Source organism: Helianthus annuus, chromosome 1 (genome assembly GCF_002127325.2).
Source record: "Helianthus annuus cultivar XRQ/B chromosome 1, HanXRQr2.0-SUNRISE, whole genome shotgun sequence".
Lineage (NCBI taxonomy): Eukaryota > Viridiplantae > Streptophyta > Magnoliopsida > Asterales > Asteraceae > Helianthus > Helianthus annuus.
Window position 1 is genome coordinate 87,223,528 of NC_035433.2, and position 14,302 is coordinate 87,237,829.

A 14,302-nucleotide genomic window follows, 5' to 3' on the forward strand; every position below is an offset into this window, starting at 1 on the left:
TTGACCATGGCTATTTTCCTTGAAGGTATCACATGGTGGGTACAAGAACAAATACTCACTCGTAAAGGATGATAGGATGATAACCTTGCTTCTTATATTAGGCACAAATACTGAAGAACGTCCCATTAAACAGAAATTACACGAGTTTATATCCTCCACAAAATGTAACCAAATTACAAGCGGCAAAGATGAAAAATATTTTCCCCCCGGTTCCACATAATTAGCCCAAAATTGAATTGGTATGTCAAGATTGAGGTTAAACTTTGTTCAAGTAAACGAGGATAATCTATATTCAATCCACAATGATTTGTTAAAAATGTCACGAAAGAGTTGTTAGTTGGTGGAATCAATTTTGAACAACCATGCAATTTTGACTTGCCACACGTGTTTTGGCCATATTATCTATTGCACCAGGTTAGCAAACAAATACATTTGGTCATTCCCACGATCCACAGTCGAAGGGTGAGTTTGTGAATGCCCCGCCCGTTTACTCATGTTTAAAGACATAACATGATCATGATATATTAACAACCGTTTCCCCCACATGCTTATTTCCTTTCATGTTTATCGTGGTCAGTTTTATTTTAGTTATTAGTCCATGTTCCCATGTTCGAGTTATCGGTCTAGTTACTTGCATGTTCAGTTAAGTTCCACTCATAAGTAATGGTCATGGGTTAGAGGGTTGTTTAGTTTCATTTGTTCTCCAAAATTCTTCACTCTTGTAATTAAATATATATCTAAAGATGAAGGCAATGAAAAGCAAATTACGATAACTTATATTTGTTCATCACCTCATTAGTTTTGTTGAGTTATTTGTTTTCTTAATGCTAGCTCGACTATCGCATGTTAGGTGATGACTTTAGACCTGATCTCCTAACCCTAGTAATTAGCTTGAACTTCTAATTTAATTTTACAATCGTATCGTTTATTACGTAGTGCTTTTTGTAACCAACCAACCGTAGAACCATCACAAATTAAACCATTTCATTTGCAACAAGTGTTGTTTATGCTTGTCTACAAACACTATGACACCCTAGTATTCATTAATAGATTAGATTGGATATTAAAGTCAAACATACATAATGAAGGACCAAAACAATTATATCATACCAAAAATGTTGTACCTCACTAAACAACCAATAAATCCTTCCCAATAACTACCAAATTCAAAAGAACATAAATAACATTCATATTATTATTACCATTCTCTACATATACAATTACAAGATGGGGGAATAGTGCCAGGCAGCTGCCTGGCACTCCCCCATTGGACCAACCTTTTTCTAATTTTATTTTACTTCCAGTTTAAAATTACGTTTTCGTCCTTCGTTTAAAAATACGTTTTTGCCCCCAGTTCAAAATAAAATTATAATTTCGCCACTAGCTGAAAATTACGCTTTTGCCCTCGGTTCAAAAACCCATTTTTAATTTTGTTCTCAGTTTAAATTTGCGGTTTTGCCCTTCGTTTAAAATTACGGTTTTGCCCCCAGTTCAAAATAAAATTTTGGTTTTCCCTCTACCTTAAAATTACGATTCTGCTCTCAGCTCAAAATTACGTTTTTGCCCACAGTTGAAAATAAAATTATGATTCCCCCCAAGCTCAAAATTATGATTTTGCTCTCGGTTTAAAATTATGATTTCGCCTCTAGCTCAACATGTAATTACGATTTTGCCCTCTATACAGACATACATGTTATGAGAGAGAAATATTCGGTTTATTGCCCCGCAACGCGGGCGGGGCAAAAACTAGTTATTATTAACATTATTGTTATTGTTAAATTAAAATATATTTGGTAGCTAGGAACATGCCCACATCTAACTTCTTTGTGACAGGTAATAATAATAAAAATAATAATATTGAACAAATAATAATAATATTGTTTATGACGCCATCTAATTCACATGGGAAAACAAAATTCCAAACCCCTCATATGGACTTCAAAGTTCAATCTTTAACTTCAGATTCATCATCCCATATGCAATTAGGTACACAATTTGATTCTGTTATTGATAAAGATTGCAAAAGCTCCATACTTTACTTGATTCTTTGTCGATGAAACACTTTTGACTAAAATAGGAAGTGGGTTCAGATGTGTTTCCCCAATTTAATTCGCCATAAAGAAAGGTAATTTCTTTAGTTTTTGTTGCAGAATTTGTATTGGGTGTGTGAATTTAAATGTGGGTTTTGGTTATAATCTTGAATTATGTGTTTGAGTTGGGGTTTTATGAGTTTCTTGGATGATTTGGATCATTGATTTTGGTTTCTAGGGTTTTGAATTTGGGGTTTTGTGTGAAATTGTGTTTCTGATTTGGGTTTTTGGAGTTGATTCATGTTAGGGTTTGAATTTGGGTTGATTTGGTGATTAATGTTTCTAAAACAATTACTAATTGCTTAATTGGATTGGTGAATTGGGATTGTTTTAAACTGTTTGTACTAATTTAAAATTGCAACATTTTTCTTTGATTAATTTCAAATTTTGGTGCTGAATTATGATAAAATGATGTATGAAAATTGATAATTTGCAAAATAGTTTTCGGGCAAGATCTAATATTTATTTCAAATCTTTGTGTGTGTGTGTGTGTGTGTGACTGTGTGTTAGTAGGGCTTCCATTTTTCTGTTTGTAGCATAATGTGATCGGCTTTTTTTGTTTTGGTTTTGTAGATTAAGATTGTGAGGCGTAAAATTGTACTTGTAAGGCGAGAAGTTAGTAGATGAAGCTGGAAAACGAGATGATCCGTTCATCAGAATCACTTGCAGTGAATGATTATTCTTCTGATGCTAACGATTATTCTTCTCAAGCAACGGGTGAAAACGATAAGAAGATAGATACGGGTAACATTGAAGAAGCGGAATCATCTCTTCGTGAAAACGGTTCTTTAAACTATGAGGTAGTTTCTTTAAACATTCTACATTTTTACATATATTTTTAAACCTCTTAATCATAAAAAAAGTGTGTTCATTACTTTGTATCGTTGGAATTAAGTTACGTTTGATTCAATGTATATTATTATTAAAAAATAGCCTCAATACTCAAATTGAAAAACACATGGCCGTTTGGCAACATCTGAATGGTTAAGTGCTGAACCAGTAAGAGGTTTGAACCATTAAGTGTTGAACCAGTAAGAGGTCTGAACCTTTAAGAGCTTGTATAATGCTTAACCGTTCAAAGGCAAATGTCTGACCAATTCAGATTAGAGGTCTTAACCATTCAGACTCTGTATAAAGCTTAACCATTCAGAGGCAAATGTTTGAACCATTCAGACATCTGCGAGCCCCTTAATATGATTATATGCTAGTTTACAACTTCCAACAATCAAACATCAAACAATTATGATGAGATATTAATCTTTCTTATGATTAACATCTTTCCAATCACGTATTATTATTGTTATTATTATATATAGGAAGCAAGAGCATTGTTAGGGAGATACGAATATCAAAAGGGGAACATAGAAGCCGCTCTTCACGTGTTTGAAGGGATAGATTTGGCGACTGTAATTCCAAAGATGAAAACTAGTTTAACCCAAAGAACCGAACCCCGTAAAAAAGTTTCCCATAATTACGGTGATCCGCCATTGTCGACACATGCGGTTGGATTACTCCTCGAAGCAATTTATTTGAAGTCAAAATCATTGCAAATGCTTCAGAGGTATAAAGGTACTCTCTTTCTTCTGTTTACGGTTACTTTTTTTTTTTTTTTTTTTTTGTATTTACTTGATCTTAAAACAGTCTGTTAAGTTTAGAACTCATATAAGCGCATAAAGAAGCGATTCAAAATTAAATGTTGATCTAAATATTTGCAGAAGCTGCTCAATCATGCAAAGTCATTCTCGACATTATCGAATCGTCGTTACCCGAAGGCTTACCCGAAAACTTTGGTACTGATTGTAAGTTGCAAGAAACGTTAAACCACGCAATCGAGTTACTTCCCGAGTTATGGAAACTCGCGGGTTCACCCCAAGAAGCGGTTTTGTCGTTCAGACGAGCCTTACTTCATCACCAAACCCTAAACGCAGAGACAACCGCAAAAATTCAAAAAGATTTCGCCTATTTTCTTCTTTATAACGGAGGTGAAGAAGCCGTCCCCCCTAATTTACGATCCCAAATGGACACTTCGTTCGTACCCAAAAATAACATCGAAGAAGCTATTTTACTTCTAATGATTTTATTAAGAAAAGTTTCGTTACAAATGATCAAGTGGGACCCGTTGATTTTAGATCATCTTTCTTATGCATTATCCATTTCTAATGGACTCGGAGCTTTGTGTGCACAGTTAGAAGAGTTACCTCCGGGTATTATCGACAGTAACGAACGGTATATTCTTTTAGCCCTATGTTATCATGGGCAAGGTGATGATATATCGGCTTTACATTTACTTAAAAATATATACAAACACGATGATCCACAGTGTGGGCCCGCATTACTGCTGGCATCTAAAATTTGCGGCGAAAATTTAAGTTATTTTGAAGAGGGTGCAAGTAGCGCTAAACGGGCCATTCGGGCATTGGAAGATAATTGTGACGAGATGGTCGGAATCGCTTATTATTTATTAGGAATTTCAATTTCGGGCCATTGTAGATCGGCAATTAGTGATCTTGAACGAGTCGAGAAACAAGCGGAGGTGATTCAGTGTTTAGAAACTGGTGGGAAATTTACGGGAATGAATGATTCGAGAATCGTATACAATTTGAGTTTGGAAAATGCCGAACAGAGGAAATTGGACGTTGCGCTTAGTTATGCGAAACGTTTGGTTAAATTGGAAGGCGGGTCGAGTGTTAAAGGGTGGATTTTATTGGCTAGAATATTATCGGGCCAGAAACGGTTTTCGGAGGGCGAAACGGTAATTAACGCTGCTTTGGAACAAACCGGGAAATGGGATCAGGGAGAATTGTTGAGAACTAAAGCTCGGCTTCAAGTTGCACAGGGTGAAATAAAGAATGCGATTCAGACGTATACGCAGATTCTTGCGGTTCTTCAAGTTCAGGGTAAAAGTTTCCGATCTCAGAAAAAGAATCACGAGGTAATTTTTTTTACTTTTGGGCAATTTTTTTAAGAAATTTCGATAAAAAAACCTCAATTTTCTCAAAAATTGACTTTGGGTAATCCGATTTACTGCTAATTGCTAAAAAAATGACGCCGTAGAGCAGAAGTTTTGGTAACTTTGACCAGGTTGACTTTGACTTTAAGTCAAAGTTGGAGGGTTTTTCTGGGCGAAAAAAGTTGGCTCCCCAAAGTTGGTTTTTGCCTGTTATCTTTGACTAGAAGTTTGATCTTGGTAAGAAAAAAAATGTTTAATAGTTGTAATTTTTTTATATGTTAGATTGGTGGAAAACAACTTAAAAGTTTAGAGATGGAAACATGGCATGATCTGGCTATGGTTTATATGAAATTATCACAATGGGGTGATGCCGAGGCGTGTCTTTTGAAATCGGAGAGTATCGATTACTACTCGGCTTCTCGATTGCATATCACCGGTATGTTTTTCTTATTTTGGTTTTCTTTTCAAGTTTTAGTCATTTCTTTGAGGAATATTATGGCCTCGCTTGCGGTATGCGCATATAATGTATACATGTGTGGGTGCTCAGGGGGCAAAAGTGAAAGTGCACTAATTCTAACGTTATTTTACTAATTTCGTGAAAATAACGTTAAAAGAGGCAGATGGTTAATCATGCATCATGTGGTCGCGTTGATAGCCAAAAGACGAGTACATGCACTAATCGGCATTTGTCTTAATTGCTGAGCGTTATGTGCCTTATGTCTAAGGCTTGATGTAAAACTACAATCGAGCCGGGGGTCTCACTGGAAGCAGCCTCTCTATTCCTACGGGGTAGAAGTAAGGCTGTCTACATCTTACCCTCCTTAGACCCTACCTTAGCTTTGCTATTGGTGGGATTTACTGAGTATGATGATGATGATGATGATGATTTGAGGAATATTATTTGTTTTTCTTATACAAATTAGCTAAAAATAGAAACGAGTGTTTACAACCTTTTAAGTTATTTTATTTGATGACCTTTTATTATCTTTTTAGTAATAGTAGGTATAATGGAGTGATCCCGACTTGTTTTAAGTCGCTCTAAATGAGTTATATATAATGCATAAAACTTTCGGAATCAATTTTATTTAATCAAAACCTCATGTTTGTAAGCGCTCGCTTTTCAACTTTTGTAGGTTTACTCTACGAAGCAAAGGGCCTCGATAAAGAAGCTCAAAAGGCTTATGAGCTTGCACTAGACATGGATCCGGGTCATGTGGCGAGTTTAGTTTCATTGGCTGTGATCATCCGACGGGCTGGAGTCAAGCCTGCAGCAGCAGCCAAAAGCTTCTTAACAGAAGCGTTACGGCTAGACAGGCTTAACTCTTTGGCTTGGTACAATCTGGGCTTATTTTACAAAGAAGATGGCCCGATGTTCATGCGGGAAGCTGCCAATTGTTTTGAGGCTGCTAGCATACTTGAGGAAACCGAGCCAATCGAGCCATTTAGATAATACCATTTTATTGTTGATATGAGGTTTTTTCATTATATTTTATTGTTTTGAGGAGATGTATGTACAATATACTTGATGAGAATGTGGTGTTGAGTTGTTGAGATTGATTGTTATGTTAACCTACACTGGGGTCAATACCCCTTGAACAAAACCTTGGGTGGTGCAGTGATAAGCGTCCGAGTTCCCTAACAGAGGTTTCGGGTTTGAATCCAACTTTCACTTATTTTAGGCCTAGAATGAAGATGGCAAGTAGTACAACGTTGCGATAAGCACGCACATTGAACATAATAACAAAAAATTGCTAGTTGGTCGCAGAAGTAGCTCAATCGCATATATGCAATGAATCGCATGTGCGTTTGTGTTCCTAATATTTTCATGTATGTTTATTTATTTTGACCTGGTAGTGTGAGGGTTTGAGTGATCGTATATCAATACATGTGGGGAGTTTTGAGTGTTTGACCCGATGGTCGCGTGAAGGCTTTAGCGATCGTGTATAGTACACATTTCGGGAGTTTGAGCGTTGACTTGGTTTGTGTGAGTGTTTGAGTGATCACGTATCAGGTCATGATTCATGAATCGAATGTTCTAAAAACCGGTTTAAACCGGCCGGTTGTACCGGCAGAACCGGTTAAACCGCCCGTTACACCTGGTTGAACCGTCTGATGCACCCAGTTAAATCATTTCTGAGCCAAATCCAATACGGTATAAAACCCGGATTTTTAAACATCGCATGAATCCTTTCATTTTCCTAACCAAAAATACTATAGATGTCATTTCAAATCTCATGATATCACATGAGATCTCACCAACCACTTAGGCAATTATCCTCTTATTTAAATATAATCTTTTTTTTAAACAAACTAACGAGTTGTAGGAAATTATTTTAGCATGAAAACCAATAATAAGTTTACGCAAATTATTACTACAAGTGATTTGGAAGAATTGTCCTTTATTTTTATACCATTTTTCAGGCGTTGTCGTTTGTGTTTAAAATTGACGAGTTTTATCCTTTATGTTTTAAAATCCATCACGTTATGTCCTTTACGCCTAATATAGTTTGTTTTTTTCAGTTAAATATGATCATGGTCACATTTAACTGAAAAAACAAACTGGGTTAGCCCTAAAGGACATAATGTGATGGATTTTAAAACATAAAGGATAAAAGTCATTAATTTTAAACATAAAGGACAACGTCTGAAAAGAGGTTTAAAGATAAAAGACAATTCTTGCAATTCACTCACCATTTTATAATGAAATTATTACTAATATACGGATTCAGAATGGAACCTACCTAATTTTTACCTTCATACAAAACATTATACGATTTTACCAACCACATACACAAAAAAAAAAAAAGAAAAAAAAACAATTTTTAAAAAGGAAATTCACCAAGAGAAATGATACATATTTTCAAAAAGGATTGTTTGGACATGTTTATGAATTTTTTTATGTAAAAGTTATATATGATATAATTAGAATTTGTTATTATAATTTATTCTAATTATCTTTAATATAAAGAACTATAATTGGTTTAAGTTTCCTTTGTACTTATTTCATTCTACTCTAAAAAAATTATAGTTGACATTTTTTTTTAATTAGTTCATACATTTCTGACCTATGTTTTAGGAATATGTCTGTGTGTGGTCGTTTAATCCGTAATCAATTTTAAGTAAATAAGTACAAGAACCAATTTTAGACCTATGGTTCCAAACATTAATACGAATTTGGGAGTGAGTAATTCCGCAAGCACCACGACTAACATGTTGAGTAAGGGGACGACGCTTGGAAGAAACCTCGAATAGTTTTCAAAATACATTGTAACGTGCTTATTTTCCCCTTATACTATAACTCCTTTCAACACCAATCTTGCTCTTCCACTTTCACTTTCGTTTCATGTTGCTACTTTGATCCTTCTATTCCTCTCCCAAAATCTTTGAGAGAATCACATACTTTAGATTTTTAAACTGATTGCTTTAATTTGAATTCATGTGTTGATTATCTTTATCAGTTGGATTAATAATGAAGAGAAGAAAATAAAGTTATGGTTTATTAATTTTAAAATTTGAGGGCCCTCTTTTCCCAACCAATTTTCACATTAGACTTTTGAAGTGTCAAATTTTCTTGGTCTTCTTTTGCCTGTGTAGGAAAGCACCATTAGTGCATGATTTGTGGTTAAATTCACTAACTTATTTTCATTGACCATTGGTGATAGAAATTTAAACCTATTTATTTAGAGAAATTAGAAGGAAAAACACTACAACTAGAATACCAAATAAGCTGTGGACTTATCACTCTGATTGGGATGTGATCACTTTTAGTCTTTTTTTTTAGTGTTAAAGAAGTATTTGTGTCATATTTGTTTCTTTTGACAAATTATGCAAAGATGATATCCAATCAGTTTTTTCTATTCACACACATATTTATTTCTTCATTGCTCTTTAATTTTCCTGGATTTTAATTACGTATAGAGGTGAGTTCATTGTAGAACCACATAAAAGTGAGAAATCATAGGTAAAACAAGAATAAAAACTTGTAAATTCATTTCTATATGTAAAAATAAATCACTTTTACCTAACTTTTTCAGTGTTTTTGCATATAAACACATGTAGAAGCCGTTTTAATTAAAAAATAAAAGTAAAAAAGTTTTAAAAATGTTTATAAAACAGTTAAATAAAGAAAATAATTTTTTTTACAAAAAATAATTTTATTTGAATGGTTTCTACATGTGTTTATATGCAAAAGTTTCAAAAAATTATGTAAGAGTTATTTCTTACTATGTAAAAATAAGTTTATTATGAATTTTACATGTAGAATTAGTAGTTTCCGGTTTCCCACTTTTTTTGTGATTCCTCAATAAACCTTCCTATATTTTATATACGCATCAAAATTATGCATGAAGACTTAACAAACAAAAATTACGCATTAAGAAAAATCAGAATTACGCAACCTATAAAATTATTTTTACACTTTTTACGTTAAAACCACTTTGTATTTAATCTTTTTACTATATATGTGTGTGTTTGTGTGTAAAATAGGGTTGTTTGTAAATTAAAAAGAAATCAGAAAACAGTTTGTGAAATTTGTAATTCATATAAGATTAAAAATAACTACGAAAAAAAAATCATGTTAAGAAGGTTGTTATATTTTTCAAAATTAAAGTTTAACAAAAACAAACATGTTTATATTTATAATGGAAAAAAAATCAACAATATAGTTTTTGTCAGATGGAAAAGTTATAGTTTCTGGCATATAAATTAAGGGTTTGGTTATTCACACATCCCCCTTGGTTATTTGCACATCCCTTGAACTCTATAGGAAGCGTATAGGGCAATACGGTTCCTCTGGGTCTAAGCGTATTTAGCAATACACTTCCTATATGTGTACTTGAAGTACAAACTTTTCAGAAGATACTCAGCTAATGATTAGGGGACCAGAGGAAGCGTATAGGGCAATACGGTGCCTCTGGGTCCAAGCGTATTAAGCAATACACTTCCTATATGTGTACCAAACCTTTTAAAAGATGGTCAACTAAAAGGAAGTGTATAGGGCCATACGCTCCCTTAATGATTTTTTTTCAAAAGACAAGAGGAATCATATAGGGCCATACGTTCCCTGTAGGAATTTTTTTTGCAAGAACAACATATTGTTATTAGAATCTTTTTGAAATTTATAAAAAATTCAAACAAAATACTCATTACATAACATTAAAATTGTTTGTAGAAAATGAAATAAAACAAAATAACATACCTGCATGGAAAGGTCGGACAGAGGAAAGAGCGGCATGGTCTGGCCGGACCGAGGAAAATGTGGCAAGGAAAGGTCGGGAAGTGTATTGCCCTATACGCTTCCTATTAAACTTATGGGAATCGTATTGGGCAATACGCTTCCTATTGATTTAATGCGTTCACCAACCCAAGCCCTATGGGAAGTGTATTGCCCTATACGCTTCCTATTAAACTTATGGGAATCGTATTGGGCAATACGTTTCCTATTGGGTCACTTTGAATATTGTACCAATAGGAACCGGATTGCCCAATACGCTTCCTATTGGTGTCGCATTTAATGTTTCAAACCCTATGAGAAGCGTATTGGCCTATATGGTTTCTATTGAGGGATGTACAAAAATTTTAGGGGATGTGTAGATACCATCACCCTAAATTAAACATGTACACATTCTTACATTACAAAAGCCTTGGTATATGATCATAATCGAATAGTATTTTTTGAACGCCGACTTTCTTGTATTAGGCTACCGCACTTTTCAAATTGGATAGCCCCGTATCTTACTCCGGTCAGACGATGTTGTCTTAACCGGGTCCACGCTGACTTCAGAGTTTGATTTAGACGTTTCCCTGGAAGAGTATACCACCGACTGCCACTTGACAGTCATTGTGCCACCACAACAGCATAACTCTTTTCCGTCAACAACTATTGTTATTATTACTTTTTTTTATTATAATAAAAATATTAGTTTATTTTCAATAAAGACAAGTAGAGAATTCATGAAACAAAAATTCCACCGTTATCCATAATAATTAACAAATGGTCCCATCCCCACCCCACGCCCATCACCTGACCCATTGACACCGAACCCAACGGTCACTTACCCTTTTCAAAAACCTAACCCCTAACCATTCTTTACCCCCAAAAACCAAAAAAGCTCACAAATTTGACCGTTTTTTCTGCTTTCTTCTTATACTATGAACACCCTTTAACCCCTATTACAACACCCACATAAATCTTTACAAATCAATAACACACACACACACACACACTAATCCATCTCCAATGGGTTGTTTTCTTGGATGTTTCGGGTCTTCGGTTGATCGAAAACGTAAAAAACAGAGGTACAAGGTTATTCCTAGAGATCAAGTAAGTTTTAACTACACACCCTTTACAGTTTTCTTTCTCATTTTACTGTTTGATACACAAGAAACTTACAGAAAGTGAAAGATTCTCCTGTTTTTTAGCCAAATTGTGTGATAAACAGTGTTGTAAAAATTGCGACTAGGCGGCCAGTAACTGAGTAATTACCTTACTGTTTGATACCCAAGAAAGTGAAAGAAAATCAAAGATTCCTCTGTTTTTTTAGCTAAATTGTATGATGTATTCAAGATTTTGAATTAAATTTTAACCCAAATCGACCTGTTTAGTAAGCGAATCGAGTTTATTACGACTATAAAGAACCTCATTTACCCTAATTCAAAGTCAAAATCTTGAATTGACCAGTTCATGAATGCCTATATTTTTACTCAAGCTGTATGATAAATTCAAGATTTTGAGTTAAATTTAAACCCAAATCGAACCGTTTAGTAAGCGAATTGGTTTTATAACTTTATTACAACTTTAAAGAACCTCATTTGCCTTAATTTAATGTCAGAATCTTGAATTGATCAGTTCATGAATGCCTATATATATATTTTTTTCAAATTGTATAATGAATTCAAGATTTTGAGTTAAATTTTAGCCCAAATCGATGTGTTTAGTAAGCGAATCGGTTTTAATTCCGACTATAAAGAACCTCAATTACCTTAATATAAAGTCAGAATCTTGAATTGATAAGTTCATGTATGCCTATTTTTTTGTTGCAGAAGCCTAGAATTCAGGACATTTTAAAAGTTGATGCATCATTAGATCAAAGCATTAGAGAAAGATTATCCAATCCACTTACAAATTCAAGGTAATCACTTTCTTAAATTTGATTTTTTATTCGTAGATTTTAATTTGTTATTCGGGTGCAGAGAGAAGACCGAGGTACCATTGAGCTTGAAGAGGCGAAAAAAAGTAACATTTGATACAAATGTCACAACCTATGAACCCATTCAAGTGTATGCAAGCACAGAATCTTTGTTGGAAAAAAATGAAAAAGGCGAAACTTTTCCTAAATCATCCCAGCCCGATTCAGTTGTTTCGAGCATACCAAATTATAGGTATGGAAATTGCGTCGAGAGTGACGATGAAATCGATGATTTAGAGCATGAAGACTATGATCTTGATGACGACGATGAAGATTATGATTTGGAAGATGAAGAACATTATGATGATAATATTGATGATGATTGTCATGATCATAATCATGACGAAGTTTTGGTTCCATCAATGGAGTTAAAAAGGATTGCGCGCGATGGAAATGGTTATATTCCATCTGTGTTGAACCCTGTGGAGAATCTATCTCAATGGAAAGCATTGAAATCAAACGGGTCAACACGAAAACCGTTGACTTTCAATGGGCAAAAGGAGAATTTGAATTCGCGCGAATCGGATGATCAAAATCAAGAAACAGCAGTAAATGCCAGTCTATCAAACTGGCTGGTTTCTGCTGAGAAAATCACAAGAAATAACAAAAGGGTTGCATGCTACAACACTCAGCTTGATATCACTACTACTTGAGAGTTCAAGGGGTAAAAAGGTAATTTGTGGATTGTATTTTTACATTTCTTGTGGATTTTATGTGTCTTTGTTGAAAAAGTTTGGATCTTTGAAACCAATCTAGTGGTATGTTCATGGGTATAGAGGGGTGAGAAGGTAATTTGGCAGAAAGCTTGTTGCATAAAGAAGCTACTTTGAGAGTTCAGAAAGCTTTAAACATAGGTTTAAATGGATTAAATTTGTTCATGATGTTTATTGGTCTTCTTAAATGTTTCTTTTTTTTTTTTTTTTTTTTTTTAAATTATTGGATGTTGTACAATGATTTAATATAGAGTAAATTACAAGTTTTGTCCTTTATGTTTACATCAAATTGCAGGCGCTGTCCTTTTTTCCAAAAGTTGACAGGCGGTATCCTTTACCTTTCAAAATCTTGCACGTTTTGTCCTTTATGCCAAACCCAGTTAGAATTTTTGGTTAAATTTGGTCATGTGCCTTGCACATGAGGGCATTGTTGTCATTTCACCTTCCTATGGGTTATTTTGTAAAGAACTTTTAATAGAGGGCCATTTTGTACAAAATTTAAAAATAAAACATTATATAAAACTAAAAGAATAAAGTAGAAATAAAAAAACACTACACTCTCTCTAAGTCTCTCTCTCTTTCTCCCTCTCTCTTCTCTCTCTCTATCATCATCTTCAATACACATACACCACAAACCCACCACTGTAACTACTTCCGCCACCATGATCAACGGCAACGCTACCAAATCGACAATTTTTGAAGTAATTTTGCGGTACAGTTGGGGTGGATTGGAAGAAATGTTCTTTAAATACTATGCTTCGAGCTCACCGGGTGGAACCTAGTTCGTTGCGACTTCCAAAAACATCGTGTCCGAGAGGAATAACGCAGGTAGGGATGAACTCCGTTTCAGAGAACGCGTGTAGCGCGGGTGGTGGTGTTCTTGGATCGGCGATGGAGGTGGTTTTGGGTTTTTTGGTGGTGGGGTTTTGTCCTTGTGGTGATTTGTGGATGAGAAAGAGGTGTTTTGTGTTGTGTGTTTAATGGCGGGTTAGAAAATAATTTAGGGATTCATCTGGCATTCCTTATTGGATGCATTTAAAGAGAAGAGAGACAAAGATTGTGTTTGGGCCGATATCTGAGAATAAAAGAGATTTCTTTATCGGATGCACTGTGCTTGAATGCATTTAGAGTGGTTTTTTTGTTCAAGTAGGTGGTGTGGATGGTGGTGATTGATGGTGGAAGGTAGAGGTAAGGGAGAGGGACTTTCAGTTGAGTTGAGAGGGAGAGAGATATTATATTTTTTTTTATTTTTAATTTATTATACAAATTAGTCCCTAAACATAAGTTGTTTTATACAATAGTCCCTAAAGAGATGAAATAACAACAATGTCCTCATGTGCAAGGCAATGACCAGATTTAACC

General features: G+C 34.6%; 2 protein-coding genes across 3 annotated transcripts; both read left to right on the forward strand.

The window, feature by feature from the left end:
• The first annotated feature begins 1,895 nt into the window (after positions 1 to 1,895).
• LOC110942193 (protein NPGR2) lies at positions 1,896 to 6,700 on the forward strand. 2 transcript variants are annotated; one of them, XM_035989013.1, is made up of 6 exons: positions 1,896 to 1,986; positions 2,664 to 2,890; positions 3,407 to 3,659; positions 3,806 to 5,022; positions 5,323 to 5,476; positions 6,174 to 6,700. In XM_035989013.1, the coding sequence occupies exons 2-6, from the start codon at positions 2,714 to 2,716 to the stop codon at positions 6,488 to 6,490; spliced, it is 2,118 nt and encodes a 705-aa protein (XP_035844906.1). In that variant the 5' UTR covers positions 1,896 to 1,986; positions 2,664 to 2,713; the 3' UTR covers positions 6,491 to 6,700. The 2 variants fall into 2 exon arrangements, with proteins under 2 accessions (XP_035844906.1, XP_022039632.1); XM_022183940.2 differs by having other exon boundaries at positions 1,898 to 2,125.
• Positions 6,701 to 11,110: 4,410 nt separating this feature from the next.
• Positions 11,111 to 13,114, forward strand: LOC110871602 (eisosome protein SEG2). The gene is made up of 3 exons (XM_022120303.2): positions 11,111 to 11,362; positions 12,082 to 12,170; positions 12,232 to 13,114. The coding sequence occupies exons 1-3, from the start codon at positions 11,279 to 11,281 to the stop codon at positions 12,878 to 12,880; spliced, it is 822 nt and encodes a 273-aa protein (XP_021975995.1). The 5' UTR covers positions 11,111 to 11,278; the 3' UTR covers positions 12,881 to 13,114.
• The last annotated feature ends 1,188 nt before the right edge of the window (positions 13,115 to 14,302 follow it).

Excerpts from the sequence above, each read along its gene's own strand:
- LOC110942193 (XM_035989013.1), top strand. The coding sequence starts at position 2,714 with ATGAAGCTGGAAAACGAGATGATCCGTTCATCAGAATCACTTGCAGTG. Across the intron at positions 2,891-3,406 it reads ACGGTTCTTTAAACTATGAG|GAAGCAAGAGCATTGTTAGG; the intron begins GTAGTTTCTTTA and ends TATTATATATAG. Across the intron at positions 5,023-5,322 it reads CTCAGAAAAAGAATCACGAG|ATTGGTGGAAAACAACTTAA; the intron begins GTAATTTTTTTT and ends TTTATATGTTAG.
- LOC110871602 (XM_022120303.2), top strand. The coding sequence starts at position 11,279 with ATGGGTTGTTTTCTTGGATGTTTCGGGTCTTCGGTTGATCGAAAACGT. Across the intron at positions 11,363-12,081 it reads AGGTTATTCCTAGAGATCAA|AAGCCTAGAATTCAGGACAT; the intron begins GTAAGTTTTAAC and ends TTTTTGTTGCAG. Across the intron at positions 12,171-12,231 it reads AATCCACTTACAAATTCAAG|AGAGAAGACCGAGGTACCAT; the intron begins GTAATCACTTTC and ends ATTCGGGTGCAG.